The 22,396-nt window shown below is 32.0% G+C and overlaps 4 protein-coding genes and 1 long non-coding RNA gene across 6 annotated transcripts; 2 read left to right on the top strand and 3 right to left on the bottom strand.

The window, feature by feature from the left end:
- Nucleotides 1-912: 912 nt before the first annotated feature.
- On the bottom strand, nt 913-1,562 carry LOC106337873 (uncharacterized protein At4g04775-like). Its single transcript, XM_013776978.1, has 3 exons — nt 1,554-1,562; nt 1,398-1,475; nt 913-1,326 (listed from the first exon to the last, which is right to left on the bottom strand). Exons 1-3 carry the CDS (start codon nt 1,560-1,562, stop codon nt 1,024-1,026), a joined length of 390 nt encoding a protein of 129 aa, XP_013632432.1. The 3' UTR covers nt 913-1,023.
- A 601-nt stretch (nt 1,563-2,163) lies between these two features.
- LOC106339663 (40S ribosomal protein S13-2-like) lies at nt 2,164-3,332 on the top strand. The gene is made up of 5 exons (XM_013778514.1): nt 2,164-2,297; nt 2,386-2,458; nt 2,626-2,764; nt 2,855-3,041; nt 3,148-3,332. Exons 1-5 carry the CDS (start codon nt 2,275-2,277, stop codon nt 3,179-3,181), a joined length of 456 nt encoding a protein of 151 aa, XP_013633968.1. The 5' UTR covers nt 2,164-2,274; the 3' UTR covers nt 3,182-3,332.
- Nucleotides 3,333-4,591: 1,259 nt separating this feature from the next.
- LOC106339666 lies at nt 4,592-10,503 on the top strand. The gene is made up of 6 exons (XR_001269193.1): nt 4,592-4,763; nt 8,777-9,093; nt 9,155-9,275; nt 9,350-9,446; nt 9,550-9,945; nt 10,163-10,503. It is a non-coding gene; the product is annotated as an uncharacterized LOC106339666 (long non-coding RNA).
- Nucleotides 10,504-18,949: 8,446 nt separating this feature from the next.
- On the bottom strand, nt 18,950-21,006 carry LOC106340025 (tRNA 2'-phosphotransferase 1). 2 transcript variants are annotated; one of them, XM_013778893.1, is made up of 9 exons: nt 20,659-21,006; nt 20,461-20,553; nt 20,253-20,376; nt 20,024-20,171; nt 19,852-19,941; nt 19,660-19,714; nt 19,470-19,592; nt 19,330-19,386; nt 18,950-19,243 (listed from the first exon to the last, which is right to left on the bottom strand). In XM_013778893.1, exons 1-9 carry the CDS (start codon nt 20,861-20,863, stop codon nt 19,119-19,121), a joined length of 1,020 nt encoding a protein of 339 aa, XP_013634347.1. In that variant the 5' UTR covers nt 20,864-21,006; the 3' UTR covers nt 18,950-19,118. The 2 variants fall into 2 exon arrangements, with proteins under 2 accessions (XP_013634347.1, XP_013634349.1); XM_013778895.1 differs by having other exon boundaries at nt 18,951-19,243; nt 20,714-21,004.
- Nucleotides 21,007-21,411: 405 nt separating this feature from the next.
- On the bottom strand, nt 21,412-22,396 carry LOC106339648 (transketolase-2, chloroplastic; the record flags this gene model as incomplete). Its single annotated transcript, XM_013778493.1, is given in 1 exon segment — nt 21,412-22,396. A coding segment is annotated over 1 exon segment (805 nt), but the record flags the coding sequence as incomplete, so codon positions are not given.

The raw sequence follows: 22,396 nt of genomic DNA, 5'->3' as shown, positions 1-22,396 counted from the left end.
CAAAGTCATGCTTCTTCGATTAAACACGAAACTCTGTTTATTTATAGATGAAAAAAAATTGTGAAAAATTTCCACTAATTATTGTCTATCAAATTTATAACCTTCACTTCAATTTAGTCAATACTAAAATAAAGTAAAAATATTTTTTAAAAAAACTTAGAAAATAAGAAGCTTTTTCTCGCCGAAAATAAGAAGCTTGAATTACGATATATTGTTATTTAATTATAGTTCAAGTGTTTTACAAATTAGAGTTCTTTATTACTATAAAATTATGGTAATAATTATCAACAAAAATTTAACTTATGTAACAAATAGATTTTCATGTGTTGTTATAAAATAGATACATATTTACATGTTTCTACTTTTACCCGGTTCTATTCGGTTTATTCGGTTATATACCAAAACCATATCCATATCCATTCAGTTTATATGGTATATACAAAAACCAAACCATATTGTCTATTTCAGTTCGGTTCGGTAAGATTTTACCATATTAAACAGCCCTAATCCATACTAATCCAAAATCATCTAAAATTATTTCAAAACATAACCAAACCAAATCCATTTTTTTATTACTGGGGCAATTCTTAACTCTAGCATCCGGATAAAATTAAAAACTAAGAAAAACACATAAAGCTATTATAATTCCATAAATAGTAGAACAGTTCTTATATTTTGTAACTGAATAAAAAAAAAAAGTCAAAATCGAGCGGGTATCCCAGTTAACCAATCGTACTAAAACTCGGAATATTCCGACGGATTGATGTTTCCTCGGAATTCCGTCGGTTTTTTCCGAGGAAACCCAAATTTTGGGTTTCCTCAGAATTTCCTCGGAAATTCCTCGGGAAATTCCGAGGATTTCATTTTCCGTCAGAATGTCCGTCAGAATACCGATGTTTTCTTGTAGTGTTCTGTTTAAAATAGTTCTTATCTTATAACAGAAGCTGTTAACCCCTTGAAAAACAACCAATCCGACAAACATATTGTAACTGAAACTGAAACAATTCATTGCAATCTTGCACATTAGTACATAGCAAAATAGTAGTACACAATCATCATTCCAACTCCACAAACTACCATCTTCTTCAAGCTCTTCACATCTTTCTCATACCCGTGAACCAACTCTTTCATCTCCTTCATCTCTTTTTCAAACCCAGCCAAAGCATCACCCAAATCTTCAATCTTTTTTTCATAGCTTCTCACTACATCTTCACATCTCTGAGACTGAAGCTCCAAACGGCCGATTTTGTCATCATACAAGCTCTTCATATCATCAATTTCCTCCACAGCAGACTCATCCGTCCATTTGAACAAATGATTCTTATCCTACACAAGAATAGAATCAATCCGACTAAGCTTAGAACATACACAAAAACAAACAAAGTTAGATTGTTTACCTCTTCACTACCATTAGGACAACCATGGAAAAGTCTCCCTGGGTTCTTGGTCGTTTTGGATGTAAAAATCCTACATAGCTGCTCAATGATAACTCAATTAAACATCCTACATATAGACCTAAACCTTGATTGATAACAAAAAACGATAATGTTTACCTGTATCATACGAGGAATTAGGGTTCGATGTGGTAGACATTATTGGTTCTCTCTCAATCCCGTTTTACTCTCTTCTTCTCTCTCAATCACGTTTTACTCTCTTCTCTCCCAAACTCTGATTCTTTTCTTGAGTTGTCGACAGCAAACGAAGAAAGTGAGAAAGTGACTTTTGTTTCAGAAAAAACAAAACGACGCGTTTTCAAAAGCCCACAACGACGTCGTTTTCTATTTTTTCGTTCTGATAATCCACGTAATAAACTCATTTAATCCACGTAACCAACGTTAAATCCACATAATACACCGTTAGAATAAAGATAACGGAAACTCGGTTTATGTATGTATTGACAGAAGAGTGTTAGTTTATGTATGAATTTTAAATAAAAATGTTGTTGATGTATGTTTTTGCACAGGTCTGGAGTTCATGTATTGATCGGGACCGCGTCCCGCTGTTGATGTATGAATTGGCCGTTTTCCCTACTAAAACCACAGTAATCAATTTAAGTTAAAAACAACATAGAGATTAAAGGGCTTATTTTTAACATTAGGCCTTTTTATATAGGCTATTACAAACAAGACCAAACGCCCAATAGCCAACGAATCGTAGGCCCAATTAAGAAATTAGGGTTTAGTATATAAAGCTCTATACTCTCCCTCGACGCGCAGGCAAGCAGCAAAGATCTCATCGAGACATTAGTGAAGAAACCCTTTTAAGTAGTTCAAGATGGGGCGTATGCATTCAAGAGGGTTCGTCATAGTTCGTATCTGTTTTCGCTTCGATTCAGGTGTTTTATGTGAATTCTCATCTCTTCTTCTCATTTTTTGTGTTGTGTAGAAAGGGAATCTCCGCATCTGCTTTGCCGTACAAGCGTTCACCTCCTACTTGGCTCAAGACCACTGCACTCGACGTAACACTTTCTCCGACATTTTTAGATTTTGATTTGGTGTTTTATTTGGGTTTTGTCGGAACACGTTAGCTTCTTTAGCTCTGGAACTTTAATTTGGTTTTAGGCTTCTGTTTACGTATCTGTTGATTTTGTAAGACTTGGGTCTGATCGTTGTAATGTTGAAACAGGTTGATGAGTCAATTTGCAAATTTGCAAAGAAGGGTTTGACTCCATCTCAGATTGGTGTCATTCTTCGTGACTCTCACGGTATCCCTCAGGTCAAGAGCGTTACCGGAAACAAGATCTTGCGTATTCTCAAAGCCCACGGTTTGTGTTTTAATCCTTGATCATTTGTGTATCAATATGCTATGGATAAGCAGGAAGAAACTTAAATAGTTTCATTGTTGTCTTTGATAGGTCTTGCTCCTGAGATTCCTGAGGATCTGTACCATTTGATCAAGAAAGCAGTTGCTATCCGCAAGCACTTGGAGAGGAACAGGAAAGACAAGGATTCCAAGTTCAGGTTGATTCTTGTCGAGAGCAGGATCCACCGCCTTGCTCGCTATTACAAGAAGACCAAGAAGCTTCCTCCAGTCTGGAAGTAGTAAGTGCACCTTATAACCTACCCAATCTTGATCAATGCGTTGGTTCTTTTTCTTATTATTTTGTTAATTAAAGATTCTTGAATATGCTTTTTTTTTTTTTTGCAGCGAGTCTACTACTGCCTCCACGCTTGTTGCTTAGAGAGGATGAAGTGCATGGATTGAAGTGGAGTTGTTGGTCGTTTCTATTCGTATCAACTGGAGTTGTTTTCTCATTTTCGTTTTAGTGTTTGTTTTTTTCAAGTTACAATTGTGGTTTTGATGATTTCAAGGAAAAAAACTTTTTAATTATTTTCTCAAGAGTTTCTAAATATTATAAAAAACACAACACAGAATTTCCATCAGTTGCAGTGTTCCTGGAGACGCACTGGTTACAATTATGAGAAAGGAAACAACACTCATCTATACTAGTGTTCCGGGCGTTAGTCGGGCAGTCGGTTCACAGTTAGCGCGTTGGTGAAAAATTGGAGATTAATCGGGGAATAATCTGACATTAGTTTTCTAATATTTTTAAAATAATAAATATATAAATATTTACAAATATGAATGTAAACATTCAAATGCACATTGAGACATCATAGTTCGATTGTGCGAAGATGATTGTGCAGCTTGAGGTCCCTGGTTCGATCACCAACTATTTTCAGTAGTTGCTTGCAATTGAGCTTTAAATATAAGCCTATAATCAGCCAAATAGAAAAGAATTATTCGGGTTTAGGCGGATTAAATCGGTTAAAAACCCGATTAATCGCTTTCATTGACTGATTTCTTGGGTTATAATCGGGGCGTTGGCATGCCATTGACCAATTATGCGGCTAGGCGCCCGCATTTTCGACACTGCTATCGTTTGAGAAGTAAATTTGATTACTTGTCATCTTCTCCATAATTCTTAAATTTAGTCAATATTTCTATAAATATTCTTAATTTTAAATTTGGAAACATGATAATTACAATATTTCATACACTATTTTATTTATTATTATTATATAAAAACGAATTTTTCATATTGTAGATGAGTCAATGATTTTAATAAATACTAGCCTTTGATCCGCGCGTCCGCGCGGATGTATATTCTATATAATTAAATGTTTTTGTTTGTTGTAAAAATATAATTGTGTTTCATAGATTATCTATTGTCTGACATTGGTGTATCTTTGTAATTTTGTTCTCAATCTATTTCTTAATTATCAGGTTGTATACTTCTTTTATTGTATCTTTTTAAATTTTACTTGGTAACATTTGACATTAAAATGTTTAATTATAGAGTATTTTGTTGAGAAAATGTGTGTTGTATAAAATTATACTATAAATGTAGTGAGTAAAAATTTATATTTAAATATTTGATATGTATCTTAAAAAAAGTATTTAGACAGCAACAATATTAACTAAACATTTTTATAGACAATCTATAGCAAGCCGGAATACATAAAATGAATTGGGCCTTTTTGTTATGAATTATAAATAGGAAAATCATATTTAAGAAAAATGATATTGGACCTTAAACATTCAAGGAAGCCCATAAAACTATTATTTTACGGGAAAAAAACAGAAAAAATGTCTTGTACGTCTTTTTTTGTTCCCGTAGAAAGTTCTGTTTCTTCAACCTATCTCTTTGTCGTTGCCGTCCGTTTTGCTGGCGAGAAGTGCACAAACAGCTATGAAGTTTTCACTTAATGGAGAGCCATATTCTAGATCTACTGATGAATACTGGAGATTTTGGGATACAGGTTCGAGTTTGTATATTTAGGTTGAACTTGATTTTGAAACGATTAGTTGTTCTAATCTTTATTCTGTCTTATGATTGGCAAGATTACAATAACTTAAAAATCTTTTCGTATTTGATTGACATCGCTATTGTTATGGAGAATGCTTCAAAATAGGAATAAATTTGGGCAAGTATATTCGTTTAGAATATTATCGACTTGTTTAAGTTAACTTTGGTTAATTAATAATGATATAACTTATGATCTACTTATTGATATTGTCAAGATTAATTGACTCGACAATGACATGGAGTTGTAGCGATCAAAATTGGGGTTTTGATTCTGCATACCAACATAAACCAGAAAATTATCTAAACCGATATTAGATGTTTAAGTGTAATTCTGGAAAGCTATGTAGGAGTGTCTCTATTGACTATAGATTCAATAGACAAAGATGAACTAAGGTAGTATCACAATTGAATTCGATGTTGTATGTTTTAGAATTTAGAATGACAATAACGATGATTAAGATGGTTTTTGTAATGTTCTGGTTTACTACTGTTTTTTTTTTAATTATATCTGTTACTAACTATTTTAAATGATTGGTAGGATAGTGGTATGATGTTAATTATAATTAGATAGTTTACTAATACAGAAAACAATGGTCTTGGTTTACTAAATAAATGTATACGCTGAGTTTTAATTCCAGTGGCATAGAGTGGTAATTTTTGCGGAAAGGTCAGGACTATATACAAAGTGTACTTAGTCTTAATAGTTTAGATTTTTAATAATATTTATATATTAGATATCAAACAGTTTTTTTAAAAGTATGATAATTATCATCTACATAAATATATGATATTATTTTATTAATAGTATATAATAAATTCTGTTTATATGTTATGAACGGATTATATCTATATTTTTGGTATTAGAAAGGTTATATATTTTTGATTAATGAATTAGAGATCACTAGTTAATCAAAATTTTAAGATTTTCATAATTCTCAAACAAATAATACCAATAAAGGTTTCATTGGTATGTGTTGTCAGGTTAATTTCATATATTATAAATATAACATGCATCTTTAGCACTTATATAAGTTATTAAAAGAAGTAGAAATAAGATTAGAAAATAATTCTAAGAATATATTTTCAAAAAATTATGCACCGAATTATATTTAATATTTTGCTTAAGGCAGTTTTCAAATAATATTTTTATAGAATATGTGGCTTCATATTCTGTTATGTATTAGTTTATTTTTATAGTTTTCTATAATGAATAATATAATAGTTGATTTTAGTTTACATGATTTTCATCTTTATCAGAATATGAATATGTAGCTTTAAGACAAACAAAATTATCTATATTCTAAAGCTTCTTCCAATTATCTGAATTCATAGATGTATTTTGATTAGACCCTTAACTTTGTTAATTAATATATTATATCTAATATAAAAGTAAATAAACATACAAATTTCTTTAAATTGTTTATGGAAACTCTGAAGTTATATTTTAGAATGTCTTGAAATTAATTTTATATTGCTGATTATTTGTGTACAAAACTAAACCTAATAATTAATATATATTAAAATTTCCAAATAAATCTATATTATATCTAAGTAATATAATAGATAGTCATCTAGTAATATTTATTTGGCATAGGGCATAAAAATGTCTTGGAACGGCTCTGTTGATTAACATGGAAAGTGGCAGAAACACCGGCGGCTTGGGAATGTATAATCACAAGTAGCACGTATTGCTTTCTCGGTTTCGACGCAAATCTTCCGGCATTCACTATCCTTCATACAATATTTTATCACTGACTTAGGCTCCCTCTTGCATGACTTCTGCCCTTCCACAATCGTTGGTGCTTCTTTATATATACATTATAATCATAAATATGTCAGGGTTGATTATCAAATAATCTGAAATTTAATAAATAATATAATTTGCCATGTATACAATAAAGTAAATACTTACCAAAAGAAAAAAAGATAATAAGAACAACGAAGAGTAAGGTGATGATGGAAGTAGCCATGCTATATTTTACTTTTTTACTTTTTCTCCTTTCTTTTTTTTTTTAGTTTGAAGGTATATTATGTGTATTGTACGAGGAACTGAGCCTAAGATGAATGTCTATTTATAATGACACGATGGTTAGTTTAGTCTTTTACTTTTCATCCTACAATAAAGTTTAACCACAAGAATTGAAATACACATCTATGATTTAGGTAATTAGAGACAATTCTTAAACTTAAAATAGGTAAAATAGACGAGAAAATGCTAACCAAGAGATAAAATATTGTTTGTAATTGGACACTACTTCCTAAAAACAATCATCCACCCTCAGCTTAGCTGCTGAAACTCATATGGTATTTCCATCCTTAAGATAGATAATTTTATCGCTAATGAAAGATTTCAATTTAAGTCTCACATCAAAAGTTAAACAAAAGAAAGTCTAATATATAAAAAGAAATCTAACTCTAATTAGTATAAAGCTTTTTGGAAAGAAAACCAAAAATAAATATATGCGGAATTTGCCTTTTAAACTCAAAGTGGACAATCTACTAATAGTTTTAATATATCTCAACAGATGAAAGAATTTAATTTAATTTATTACAAATCTTTATAATATTATTTGAGAAGTCACTTTCTTATGTGTCAGGATGGTTATTACATAGCTACCCTTGATAAAGAAAAATATATTATATATTTTCATTAATAACAATTATTTTTATTTCTTTTTTTATCTTAAAAAAAATTGAATATTTTAACTAAATTTTCTTTTTTGCCAAAGACATAAATAAAAAAAAGGAATATTTTATAAAATATAAACTTATAGTTTTTATTGATAAACGAGTTTAAATTTTATTACCTTTTATTTTTCCCAAAAACATAAATAAAAATAAAATATCTAGAAAATTTTAAAATATATTTAAAAATGTATACTAAAACAATTTCACAAAAATGAAAAAATAAAATAATTTTGTAATTAAAAAAAATCAAAAATTAGGATGTCGTTATGATTGCTATTTATATGTGTTTGGTCTCACGGAAATAATACACATGTTTAATCATACGAAAATCAAACTCATTTATATATATATTTTCATGTTTGGTCATAAGAAATAGATTATTATTATTGTCACCATAAATGATTTTATATGTATTTTTTTCTATTTCATTTTTAATTAAAATGTTATCATGGAAATTTATCATTAAGAAATAATGATTTAATAAAATTATCAAGCATTAGATAAGTTTAATAAAATATTAAACTATTACATAAGAAAGTGTATGATGTTGTCATTGACTCGATTGGCTTTATTGAACTTTCAATTTTTTTTTCATTTTCTTAATTCAAGTTGGGTTGGGTTTAAATTTATAGGTATGAGTGTTTTCTCTAGCACTAAATAGAAAGTTGATAAAAATTCACCTATGCACCATGATTATAAAATACAAATATTAACTGGAATTATGTGTAAAAACGAGTTCTTGAAATATAAGTATTAACTGGAATTTATGTGTAAAAACAAGTTCTTAATTATAAAATAAGTCCCACACAACATATCAAAAACAATCTTAAAAGTATAATAAAATGATTTAGTACTTTTTTTTAAACTGAACTTTTATTTTCTTTATTAAATTAAAACATCAAACAAAACCCGTTGCAACGCACGCGCTCATATCTAGTTATAAATATAACATGCATCTTTAGCACATATATAAGTTATTAAAAGAAGTAGAGATAAGATTAGAAAATAATTCTAAGAATATATTTTCAAAAAATTATGCACCGAATTATATTTAATATTTTGCTTAAGGCAGTTTTCAAATAATATTTTTATAGAATATGTGGCTTCATATTCTATTATGTATTAGTTTATTTTTATAGTTTGTTATAATGAATAATATAATATTTGATTTTAGTTTACATGATTTTCATCTTTATCAGAAAATGAATATGTAGCTTTAAGACAAACAAAAAATATATAAATAATATTGTTTCCTTTCTTTTGGGCGCACCACATCAGCATCCACCTAGGAAAGTCGAGCTCTGGCGTTGCGACACGTGTCCAGGTAAGCAAAGTGTTGCGTTTCATTTAATCTACGCGTAATGGGCTTAGATGGTTTGTTGTAGGAATTCCCTCTAACCCTACCTGCAGTGAAGAAACGAAGTTCGTCTTCTTCTACGTGTGATGGCCAGACTGTGACTTTTGCTGTTCTTCTCACGACTTGAAACGGTTTGATTAATGGCTTTGTGTTTAATCCCATTGATTCACACCTCCACGATGTGTCTTCAAAGCGTTGTTTGAATCTGGGAGTGGGTGTGGTTTTGGTATAAATATATGTGAGATCCCTCGCCTTACTCATCTCCTATATCTCTTACTAATTGACGTTGTTATAAACAGCTCCGGCTTTTGGAAGGTCTGTATGCGAAGAAGAGGTGAGCTCACCAATCTTGGACAAGAAGACAATGAAGAAAAAGCGTTTCCACCGCCACACACGTCACCAGCTCCAATGGCTTGAATCGTATTCTCTCTTCTTCTCTACTCAGTTGTTTTCTCCATCTCTTTCTTTCTGTTCTCTTATGGTTTTGTTTACAGAGCATATCAGCATCCAGATGAGCAACTTAGCATATAATTGGGTTTAGCTCCAAGACAGATCAAGATTTGGTTTCAGAACCGAAGAACACAGACAAAGGTTTTCAACTTTTTACTTTCTCTCTTCCTCGCTTTGTCTCTTCTCCAAAAAATAAATTAAAGAGTAGTCCTTAGTTTTGCTTCTCCATCGTTTCTTCTTGCAGGCACAACTCAAGAGAGCTGATAATTGTGCACTCAAGGAAGAGAATTATAGGATTCGTTATGAAAACGATGCCATTAGAGAAGCTCTCAAATACGCCACCAAAATTCTTACTTTGATGAACAGAAGCTTTGAATCGAAAATGCTTAGAGAAGAGTGATGTGAACATGATTTTCAAATTTAGTTTGGATAATAGCCATCACAGCAGAGATCAAGATGGGACGCAAGTTAAGAAAGACAACAACGGATGCGGTGGCGGAAATTCTTGTGGTGCCGTGTTCACGCGGTGGTTTGTGGCGAGGTGAGGAGACAAGAGGGATGAGAAGGGAGATTGAGCCTGTTGTCTAGAAGTAGATTACTGCTATCCGCACTATCAGAAGTTCTCTGACAATGTAAACCAGTAAGTTTCTTTCCGAGTTGATTTATGTTAACGCTTTTTAGATGGTTTTAAGGGCTTGCTGAAGTAGACCATTATGCAAATCCATGGACCTCTAATTCATTGTATTTCCATAAACTATTCCTGCAAAATTATTGTTCAATTGTTTAAAGCCTTCATTGACCACAAAGGTCTTATTATTCATACACCTTATTAATTGCTTGCAAACGTTTAATCTTAGGTACTGATTTTGACTTTTCAAGGGTATCTACAGGAGCATCACTTCCTCTTTCTACTTGCTCTGCTAGCCATCCTTCAATCCCTTGAAGCACATAAACATCAACTCCAAGAGTGAAGATAGCTTTTACATTCTTTTGAAAATAAGGTAGAAAGATGATGATCAAATTTTTAGTATGCTATTAGAAGTTATATTATTATTGTTTTTCTTTCTGATTTTAGTTTGATACATGGCTTATTAGATTCTGGTTGTTATATAATCTTTATTAGTTCGTCTCTTACATGGTTTAAATTGTGGGAGAAGAAAGGAAGAACAATTATATTTAAACAAGACGAAGTCAGTCACCTTCCTCATTTTAGCATGAATGAATATGCCCACTATAGTAAATATTTAATGTTATATACATATTTCATGTAAAGTTGGAGGTTGGATGGCCGAGATGTGAGCAGACAGTTTATGAAAAAACAAAAGACACAAGAGTGACTAAGCTATTAGGAAGTACTTTCTTAACATACTTAAGAACACTTGAGTGAGCATAAAAATAAAACCTTTGCTCTTCAAGGTTGAGGACAATAAACATAAAAACAAGAAGCATTTGTAATAAATGGATGATATAATGATCATGCAAGCCTATTTCGTATATGAGAAAAAAAACTCCAGTTATATATCATGTATTAGCATGTGACATCCAAAGACAACTATATTATAAATTTTTAACCACAATGCAAAATTTTATACTTTGTTAATAATTATTTTGATCATCAACCCATTCTGAGAAAATAGCATTGTTATATAAATAAAATTATGACATTATCCAAACTAATTATATATATAATGCAAATACATCAACTTAGATGGAGAGGAACGAAAGAAATCAAAAGAAAGTTATAAATTTAACGGGTCTCAAGCCAAAAAAAATTAACAAAAAAATAAAATTTAAAACGACCGTTACTTTAAAATTTATTTAGCTAAACTTAAATAAGTGCTGTAATAAATATATTCAGATTAAACTAAGATTAAATCATTTTAATATTTTTATACATCACGTGATATATAATTTACAATAATAAAATAACAAATTTTGAGTAGTAAAATATTTTAAGTTGCTAGACCAAAAATTAATAAAATAAAAAGTCTAATTTTAAATTCTTTTTAGTAATTTATATTTTGATAATAGATGTAAATATATACATAATATTGAAATAGAGTAAAATGATAGAACTAAAAGTAAATATAATAGAAAAATCACGGGCGTAGCCCAGGCCGGCCCTAGTTATCTATATTCTAAAGCTTCTTCCAATTATCTAAATTCATAGATGTATTTTGATTAGACCCTTAACTTTGTTAATTAGTATATTGTAATAAAATTTAACGTTATTCTTACATTATTAAACTATCAAAAAGATTCATTGATTTTTATCAAAAACTCAATTTATCAAAATTGTTATAAATTTCAATTATATAGAAAACTTATTATAATAATATTGAAATGGACTTTATCCCGCGACATCGCAGAAAGTCATCTAGTAATATTTATTTGGCATAGGGCATAAAAATGTCTTGGAACGGCTCTGTTGATTAACATGGAAAGTGGCAAAAACACCTACGCCTTGGGAATGTATAATCACAAGTAGCACGTAGTGCTTTCTCGGTTTTGATGCAGATCTTCTGGCATTCACTATCCTTCATACAATTTTTGCTCCCTGAATTAGGCTGCCTCTTGCATGACTTCTGCCCTTCCACAATCGTTGGTGCTTCTTTATATATACATTATATTCATAAATATGTCAGGGTTGATTATCAAATAATCTGAAATGTAATAAATAATATAATTTGCCATGTATACAATAAAGTCAATACTTACCAAAAGCAGAAAAGATAATAAGAACAACCAAGAGGAAGGTGATGATGGAAGCAAACTTAGCCATGCTATATTTTACTTTTTTACTTCTTCTCCTTTCTTTTTTTTTTAGTTTGAAGTATATTATGTGTATTGGTTGAGGAGCTGAGCCTAAGATGAATTTCTATTTATAATGACACGATGGTTAGTTTAGTCTTTTATTTTTCATCCTACAATAAAGTTTAACCACAAGAATTGAAATACACATCTATGATTTAGGTAATTAGAGACAATTCTTAAACTTAAAATAGGTAAAATAGACGAGAAAAGGCTAACCAAGAGATAAAATCTTGTTTGTAATTGGACATTACTTCCTAAAAACAATCATCTACCAGCAGCTGCTGAAACTCATATTTCATCCTTAATATAGATAATTTTATCGCTAATGAAAGATTTCAATTTAAGTTTCACATCGAAAGTTAAACAAAAGAAAGTCTAATATATAAAAAGAAGTCTAACTCTAATTAGTATAAAGCTTTTTGGAACGAAAACCAAAAGTAAATATATGCGGAATTTTCCTTTTAAACTCAAAGTGGACAATCTACTAATAGTTTTAATATATATATCTCAATAGATGAAAGAATTTAATTTAATTTATTAAAAATCTTTATAATATTATTTGAGAAGTCACTTTCTTATGTGTCAGGATGGTTATCACATAGCTACCCTTGATAAAGAAAAAGATATTATATATTTTCATTAATAACAATTATTCTTATTTCTTTTTTTATCTTAAAGGTCACACCTCAACATTTATTTTCAAACAAAAACCAGCAACACATAGTCGGAGTTCTGATTGAAAAATGTACATTGTTCAAGCTGTTCTCTACAAGCATATGAAAATATATTAAATCAAAAACATATAGTATGTGCGTAGTACAATACTGGAATACGGAAAAGAACTAACTACAACTCGCTAAATAATCTCAAAACTAGATTTTGGTCCGCGCTTTGAAATTGCGGATTTGATTTTTGGATAAAAATGTTAGTTGGTACTAAATATTATTTTTTGAATTTGATCTAAATATTTATGTTAAGAAATATCTGACTTGAACTCGCGGCTGAACCGATAAACCCGGTGATCCATATAGAATCCGGTCATATTTATAATATTTTTATCCTCTCTCTTTTGCATAGAATATCATCTAGTTTGACATCAAAAATTTCTTCAAATCATGGATTTTAAGAAGTTTCAATGTTTCCGCAAAGCAAAAAGTTTGCTTTTTGTTGTCCCAACCCCCTTATTTTTGAAGAAACTTTCTTCAAGAATCAAGTTTATGATATTAAAGTGCAATGTCTAATAAAAGAAAATATTCGGTCAAATCAGGATATCAATTGGAACGGGTTTATCCTGATAAGGAAAAACCACCAGAATTTTATGGACCTACAGTGGATACGTTAAAAGCTTTCTGTTGGGAAGTGCGGTGCCCGCCGAAGTTGAGACATTTCTTATGGCAACTCCTTTCAGGCTTAGCGGTAATGAAGAATCTTCAGGGGAGAGGAATACAAGGAGATATTTGTTGTACTCGATGTGGAGACCCGGAGGAATCAATAAATCATGTATTTTTTTAATGCCCTCCAGCACGTCAAGTATGGGCATTATCTAAGATACCATCAAATCCAGACTTTTTTCCTACTTGTTCGTTTTTTGGTAACATGGATCATCCCTTTTGGAGAATTATTCCAAAGATGGACGATCACCAATTCGCGTGGATATTATGGTATATATTGAAAGGTCGAAACAATAAGGTGTTTAGTAATCTGGATATGGATCCAAGAGAAACACTTCGATTAGCAGAACTGGAATCGGCACTTTGGGCTGAAGCACAAATAGTCACTGATCAAAAAGGGGAGAGCCAAGTACTGATCAGACACACATTAGAAACTACAGGACGTTGGTGTTTTATAGATAGTTCATGGAAAGAAAAGGAACTATTTTCGGGACAAGGATGGTATAGTACCTTACCGGGTTTTGATGGTTTATTAGGGGCAAAGAATGTAAGGGCGTGTCTATCATCTCTTCACTCGGAGGTGGAGGCGTTGATTTGGGCAATGGAATGTATGAAGAACTTACGACAGTTTCAGGTTACGTTTGCAACGGATTGTTCTCAATTGGTGAAGATGGTTTCGGAATCAGAAGAATGACCAGCATTTGAAAGCTACCTGGAAGATATTAAACTTTTACGAAGAAGCTTCCACAACTCAGATATCATCTATGTACCCCGAATGGAGAACCTAGGGGCGGATAGCTTGGCACGTAGTGCTAGGAAACAACCGTCTTTCGTCGTTCATATAGATGCGGAGTTGCCGATCTGGTTTACATAGTCAATATGAGTCTGTAAATGTCTTGTTGTAAAAAAAAAAAAATATTAAAGTGCAATGTGTTAAATACAAATGTTATGACCATTGAGTTTTTCTCATGTGACCAAGCGATTTGGGTTTTGTCTTTTCAGTTAATTTTTTTTTTTTTTTTTTTTTTTTTGAAACTCTCTTACTCTACTTTAGTTTGATGTCTATGTAGAATTTGGTTAGTATCTTTTGCCTCTCACAAGTGAGCCTAAAATTCTGTTATTTTATTTTATTTTCGGTTACAACCTTCTTTTGTGTTGTATCTTTTCTTATCTAACTAAACATGATTTGAATTGGTTTTACCAAAACAACATAAAATTGGGTACTTTTTGATTTACTTCAAAAAATTGTAACTAACCCTTGCACCCATTTCACCTTACTTTAGCATAAACAATATGCACAAAATAAGCCCATGGCGAGCAACATGATTGGATTTGGCTCGTTATTTAGTGAAATAAAATGGTTTTTGTTGCAAATTAAAATATAAACCAAAATGAGGCATTTGTAAGTAAAGTAATATGCTTCATGGGGTATTTGCAGGTAGTTATGCATGTGTCTTTTTTTTCAACCATTTTGCCTTGTAATCATCTAATTTTGTGTGAATTTAAGCTCGATTTAAGAAAAAAAATTGATTTTGAAACATTTTATTCCAAAATTATTTTTATAATATTATTTGATAAATCAGTTTCATACGTGTCACACTTATATTTATCCTCAAAAAGCCAATTATACGAATACCCTTTATGAATTAAAATTATAAATAATTGTCAGTACTTAAATTGTTTTTCTATTAATATATTTTAAATTATCTTTTCAATTTAAATTATCTTTTTTGAAAACATATAAATAATAAAAGGAAATATTTTCTGGATTCTGTATATATAAATGATTTTTTACTACCTGTTTTCCCTATAAAACATAAATGAAAATGAAAATGAAATAATCTATTAATTTAGAAATTATATAAGTTTATCTATATAACATAATTTCTATAATATTATTTTTTTGCAGCGAGTCTACTAGCCCAGCACCCTGGTTGTTTAGAAACATGGAGTGAACTGCAATTGCTTGAAGAACACTCGTTTCTTTTTATTCCATATCAGTGGACTTGATTTCTTTTGTTTCGGATTAGTGTTTTTTTGTCAAGTTGTGGTTTTGATCATTTAAATGACTTTTGTCAAGTTGTGGTTTTTTTTTTAATCTATAGAAAAAAGCATAATCAAGTAGTAAGTGCACCTTATAACCTACCAATTTTGAAAATAAATGTGTTGTTTATCTTTTCTTAATTAAAGATTCTTGATTATGCTTTTTTGATTAAGCTGATGGAGACCGGGAAAAACTGATATGAATGTAAACATCCAAATACACATTGAGACATCATAGTTCGTGTTGGTGTAGTTGCGTGCGAAGATGATTGTGCAGTTTGAGGTCCCTGGTTCGATTCACCAACTATTTTCAGTAGTTGCTTGCAATTGAGCTTTAAATATAAGCCTATAATCAGCCAAATAGAAAAGAATTATGCGGGTTTAGGCGGATTGAATCGGTTTAAAACCTGATTAATCGCTTTCTTTGACCGATTTCTTGGTCGTCCGCATAGGTAAGGTGATAAGGTCATAATCGCGGTGTTGGCATGCCGTTGCTATTATTTGAGAAGTAAATTTGATTACTTGTCATCTTCTCCATAATTCTTAAATTTAGTCAACATTTCTATAAATATTATTAATTTTTAATTTGGAAACATGATAATTACAATATTTCATATACTATTTTATTTATTATTATTAGATAAAAACGAATTTTCCATATTTTAGATGAGTCAATGATTTTAATAAATATTTGTAATAATATTTATATATTAGATATCAAATAGTTTTTTTTTTAAAGTATGATAATTATCATCTACATAAATATATGATATTATTTTATTAATAGTATATAACAAATTATTTTTATATGTCATGAACGGATTATATATATATATATATATTTGGTATTATAAAGGTTATATATTTTTGATTAATGAATTAGAGATCACTGGTTAATCAAAATTTTAATATTTTCGTAATTCTCAAAGAAATAATACCAATAAAGGTTTCATTGGTATGTGTTGTTAGGTTAATTTCATATATTATAAATATAACATGCATCTTTAGCACATGTATAAGTTATTTAAAGAAGTAGAAATAAGATTAGAAAATAATTCTAAGAATATATTTTCAAAAAATTATGCACCGAATTATACTTAATATTTTGCTTAAGGCAGTTTTCAAATAATATTTTTATAGAATATGTGGCTTCATTTTCTGTTATGTATTAGTTTATTTTTATAGTTTGCTATAATGAATAATATAAATTTGATTTTAGTTTACATGATTTTCATCTTTATCAGAATATGAATATGTAGCTTTAAGACACACAAAATTATCTATATTCTAAAGCTTCTTCCAATTATCTGAATTCATAGATGTATTTTAATTAGACCCTTACTTTGTTAATTAGTATATTATATCTAATATAAAAGTAAATAAACAAACAAAATTCTTTAAATTGTTTATGGAAACTCTGAAGTTATTTTAGAATGTCTTGAAATTAATTTTAAATTTCTGATTATTTGTGTACAAAACTAAACCTAATAATTAATAAATATTAAAATTTCCAAATAAATCTATATTATATCTAAGTAATATAATAGAATATTTTCAAATTTAGTATTTTCTGAATCTACCATAAATACTAGATAATATCACAACTCATATATGATAGTTTATCTTTTTAATTTGTAATTTTTCATAATTATGAAAAATATGTGTTAAAATGGTTAATACATTGTAATAAAATTTAATGTTATTCTTAAATTTTTAACCTATCAAAAAGATTCATTGATTTTATCAAAAAATTAATTTATCGAAATTGTTATAAATTTCAATTATATAGAAAACTTATTATAATAATATTTAAATGGACTTTATCCCGCGATATCGCAGAAAGTCATCTAGTAATATTTATTTGGCATAGGGCATAAAAATGTCTTGGAACGGCTCTGTTGATTAACATGGAAAATGGCAGAAACACTGGCGCCTTGGGAATATATAATCACAAGTAGCACGTATTGCTTTCTCGGCTTCGACGCAAACCTTCCGGCATTCACTATCCTTCATACAATATTTTCTCCCTGAATTAGGCTGCCTCTTGCATGACTTCTGCCCTTCCACAATCGTTGGTGCTTCTTTATATATACATTATATTCATAAATATGTCAGGGTTGATTATCAAATAATCTGAAATTTAATAAATAATATAATTTGCCATGTATACAATAAAGTCAATACTTACCAAAAGCATACAAGATAATAAGAACAACGAAGAGGAAGGTGATGATGGAAGCAAACTTAGCCATGCTATATTTTACTTTTTTACTTTTTCTCCTTTCTTTTTTTTTTAGTTCGAAGGTATATTATGTGTATTGTACGAGGAACTGAGTCTAAGATGAATTTCTATTTATAATGACACGATGGTTAGTTTAGTCTTTTACTTTTCATCCTACAATAAAGTTTAACCACAAGAATTGAAATACACATCTATGATTTAGGTAATTAGAGACAATTCTTAAACTTAAAATAGGTAAAATAAACGAGAAAAGGCTAACGAAGAGATAAAATCTTGTTTGTAATTGGACACTACTTCCTAAAAACAATCATCTAGCTTTGTAATTGGACACTACTTCCTAAAAACAATCATCTAGCCGCAGCTGCTGAAACTCATATGGTATTTCCATCTTTAGTATAGATAATTTTATCGGTAATGAAAGATTTCAATTTAAGTCTCACATCGAAAGTTAAACAAAAGAAAGTCTAATATATAAAAAGAAGTCTAACTCTAATTAGTATAAAGCTTTTTGGAAGGAAAACCAAAAGTAAATATATGTGGAATTTCCCTTTTAAACTCAAATTCGACAATCTACTAATAGTTTTAATATATCCCAACAGATGAAATAATTTAATTTAATTTATGTTTATTAAAGCAGTTTCTTCACAAGCTACCTCCTCTGTTACGGAACTCGAACGCAAAGTTTCTCACTTCCTTTACCTCTAAACCTAATCTTAGTCATTTCCATCCACCGTTCGTCGCCGATGTCTCTCGATTGTTCCACCGAAGAAGAATCGACACAACCCACTGATATATGGTGTTTTTGACACCATTATATATATGTATCCTGCTGGTATTTTAGTGCTTTTATAAGTCTTCTTAATATTTTCTTGATACTTTCAGATCTAGAATAGGTAAAAAGTGAAAAGAGAGTGCATGAAGAAAGATGCCATTTTGGAATGTTTTCACATGGAATCAGGTGGAGCAATCCAAAGATTGCTCTTACAACGGACCAGGCGTCTGACTGTTCCTGCTAGATAAAGAAACCTCCAAACCATTTTGGGAATTTTGCCTTATCTACTCTACTCTGAAGACCCATATAAAAAGCCCCTATCATTTCTACTTTTTGGAGGACGCTAGTGATCGAGTATTGGTGATGAAAAACTATAAAAGAGCAGACAATAAATGTGAATGATTAAATGCATTGTTTCTGCAAACGTTTGTTTCCAGACCACATGGACAACATAGGTTATTAAATACTAAGGTGGTAACATTTGTATATCTGATAAGTCACAAATGTGGTCCAATAAAAAAATTCAATGAACGTATTGTATAAACAAGGAATCAGAAAGGAATTGGTTGCCGACTAGGCCAAGACTCAATCTTTTGGAAGTAATCAACAGGCACTACACCATCAACACCTTCAGTCAAAATCACCTTGTTGTCTGAAATGTAGAATGCAATCCCATCTACAGACAAAAATCAAGAAACTAAATTGTTAGAAGGACAGCAGTAGTGTTGTGATATAAAGTAATTTGAGTTCTAGTTCTAAAACCTTCAAGAGCTTTCTTGATGTCGAGAAAGATCAAGAGATTAACATCTCTTCTCATGCCTTGCCAAAAAATCATATCAAACTGGAATCAGATAAGTGTGCATATGCAATTTTTCATGACAACAAAAAGATCAAAACCTTACCACTTATCACTTCACCATCTGTTGGCAAGCCACAAGAAAAGTGAACATGGAGTCTATTCATACGCTTTAAGCCAGATGCTAAGATGGATTCCAAATTCTTCCGATATGTTCCATGCACACACACTGCCATTACAACAAAGCAAATGATATAAAGACACAAGTAAACGTCCTATGGTAGTACTGCTTTTACCTGGAGCTTCTTCAGGTGACAATATTGGTTTAAGTAACTTCTCGGACTCAACCGTCTGCACAGAAAGGCATAAGCAGTAAAGCAGAAGCTATAAGTAGACATCAGAAAGTCAAACCACTACAAATAGAAGATCAAAGGTTTCAAGACAAAGATCAAAGAGAGAAAGCGACCAAATCAAGAGTCTTTTCTAACCGTGATGGAGTGGCCTTGGTTAGCGCGAATCAAGAGCTCTCCGTTCTCTTCAACGAGGCTAAACCGTTGCTTATTGTCCCTTCTCACTGCCTGTTAGTTAAACACCACCAAACGACATCATACACAAACACCACCACAAAGCTACAATGAAGATTAGCGGAAACTAACTAACCTCTCTAATCTCATCAATGGTGTGAGACTTCAACTGAACGTTTGCAGACGTTTTCAGATTCAGGCTAAGCAAGTCTCCAGCTTTAACAAAACCATCACCTCTCATGTTCAGTCTCAGCTCACTAGCCATGTGTCTCAAGATTCTCGTCCTAATCAAATCCAAAAAGATATTCAATCCCAACCTAACAATCTCTACTTTTCTTCACAACATCAATAACGACTGCACTTACAAGAGTCTTCCAAGAGCATCGATTCTATCTCCTCCTCCTCCTCCTCCTCCTCTGCCACCACCGCCGCCGCCACGACCCTGAGGCCTCCGACGATCATTATCTCTCTCGTTTCCTCTTCCCAAACCTTTAATGTGAAAAAAAAAAACGTTGACTCAGTACCTTCTGCTGGATTGTGAGAAGGAAGAGAAGGCAGGTTCGCTGGAAGAACCGAGATTCGATGCATCCATGAGAGCAGAAAGAGGTGAAAATTTGGGGAAGATGCTCAAAGTTGGAAGACGAAGAAGCCGACCTGTGTCATACCCTGAGACCACGACCAGAGACATTGGTAATAATAAAATTAGTCACCGAAGATTAATTCCATAACCGGTTAAATTCGTAAAACCCGGTTCATAACAATCTGAAATACCAGGCCTTTTGTTTGGCAGCCCAGCCCAGCCCATCACTACAAGAGAAAACTGCACCTGAGGCTGAGATAGAGCGGCAAGAAGTAGGATCCGATTGGAGAGAGACTTGGATCCGGGTAGCTTGATGAGACCCGAGATTTCTCTGATGGATTGAAGCACAACACATGGGTTCTGCACGCCGTGGCAGATTCTGCTAGCTTGTGCCATCCTATTGAAAGCAATCGACGAAAATGTGAAAGATCAAAGTTTTAGTTTTTGATCTTTCAACTCACCTAACCAAACTCAAATTACGAAACTTTACAAAGGAAAACTGTTCGAATAATTAAATTAGAGAAAGAAGAAAGGTTTTGTAATGGCGGCTTTACAAAAAAAAAAAAAGAAAACATAACACAACAGAGGTTTGGTGAGGATGGTATGATCACTTTCTAATAGCCAATAACAATATGCCACGTTTCAAGTATGTTCTCCACGTGACGGGTCTTTAATGATCTGGGTCTTCAATGGGCCTCAACAAAGTTAACGGATCTTTCTAACAAAAAGGCCCATGAAGCACTCGCATATATGCTACAAAATCTTCTTGCTTGGACATTGTCTCTGTTTTGTTTCTTGTAGAAAAGGCTTATACGCAGAAAGGTTATACTTGACAATGGTATTACTGTTACCGTATTAGCAGTGTTTTAAACATCTTACTCGGCATATCGGATCTCAAAAAGATTTTTCTATAACCATTTTTTAAAGCTCGACCGCCTAATCAATAATCCAATATAAAGCGCCTTGATCATTGGCTATAAGTATTGTGTTCATGGTTTCAGTTACAAACGTCACATGCAAGAAACCAATTTTTTATTTTCTCTCTTACATTTTTCTACTTGGACAAAGAAGACAATGCTTATGGAAGAACCTCTCTTACTTCAAAACCAAACCCTTATACTTCTTTAGATAAGTGACTTAGCTGCTGCAACCACAGCTTCAATGGTGATCCCAAACTCTTTATAAAGCTTCCCCGCTGGTGCACTTGCCCCAAACGAGTCAATTCCAATCGATTTCCCTTTCCCACCAACAACCTTCCCCCATCCAAACGTCGATCCAGCTTCAATACTAACTCTAGCTGATACATCAGATGGCAACACACTTTCCTTGTACGCATCCGGTTGCTCATCAAACAGTTCCCAACCCACAAACGAAACGACTCTCACACTCTTCCCTTCTTTCCTCAACTCCTCTCCAGCTTTAGCAGCAATCTCCAGCTCCGAGCCAGTTCCGACCAAGATCACATCGGGTCTGTTCCCATTAGAGTTATCAGAAAGAATGTATCCACCTCTCTCAACGTTCTCAATAGACGTTCCCGGAAGCTGAGGCAGCTTTTGTCTAGACAAGGCCAAAACAGAAGGCGTGTTCCGTCTAGCGACAGCGATTTTGTACGCGCCGGCTGTTTCGTTCCCGTCAGCAGGACGGAACATCATGATATTAGGCATGGCGCGGAAGCTCGACAAGTGTTCCACAGGCTGGTGAGTCGGTCCATCTTCTCCTAGACCGATGGAGTCATGCGTCATAACGTAGATAACACCGGCTTCAGAGAGAGCCGCGATTCTCATCGCGGCTCTCATGTAGTCGGTGAAGACAAAGAACGTCGCGCAGTAAGGGATGAAGCCAGGGCTGTGGAGTGCGACACCGTTGCAGATAGCTCCCATGCCGTGCTCCCTGACACCGAACCTGAGGTTTCTTCCTTCGGGTGTAGCG

Source organism: Brassica oleracea, chromosome C4 (assembly GCF_000695525.1).
Source record: "Brassica oleracea var. oleracea cultivar TO1000 chromosome C4, BOL, whole genome shotgun sequence".
Taxonomy (NCBI): Eukaryota; Viridiplantae; Streptophyta; class Magnoliopsida; order Brassicales; family Brassicaceae; genus Brassica; species Brassica oleracea.
This window is presented reverse-complemented; position numbering and strand designations above follow the sequence as displayed.

Bases quoted from the DNA above. Each gene is read 5' to 3' on its own strand.
- LOC106337873 (XM_013776978.1), bottom strand. The intron at 1,327-1,397 runs GTAAACAATCTA...ATTCTTGTGTAG, and splicing joins GTCCTAATGGTAGTGAAGAG to GATAAGAATCATTTGTTCAA.
- LOC106339663 (XM_013778514.1), top strand. From the start codon at position 2,275: ATGGGGCGTATGCATTCAAGAGG. The intron at 2,765-2,854 runs GTTTGTGTTTTA...TGTCTTTGATAG, and splicing joins GCGTATTCTCAAAGCCCACG to GTCTTGCTCCTGAGATTCCT. The intron at 3,042-3,147 runs GTAAGTGCACCT...TTTTTTTTGCAG, and splicing joins CTTCCTCCAGTCTGGAAGTA to CGAGTCTACTACTGCCTCCA.
- LOC106340025 (XM_013778893.1), bottom strand. From the start codon at position 20,863: ATGGCACAAGCTAGCAGAATCTGCCACGGCGTGCAGAACCCATGTGTT. The intron at 20,554-20,658 runs GTATTTCAGATT...TCGTGGTCTCAG, and splicing joins GCTGCCAAACAAAAGGCCTG to GGTATGACACAGGTCGGCTT. The intron at 19,593-19,659 runs GTAAAAGCAGTA...TTGTAATGGCAG, and splicing joins GTCACCTGAAGAAGCTCCAG to TGTGTGTGCATGGAACATAT.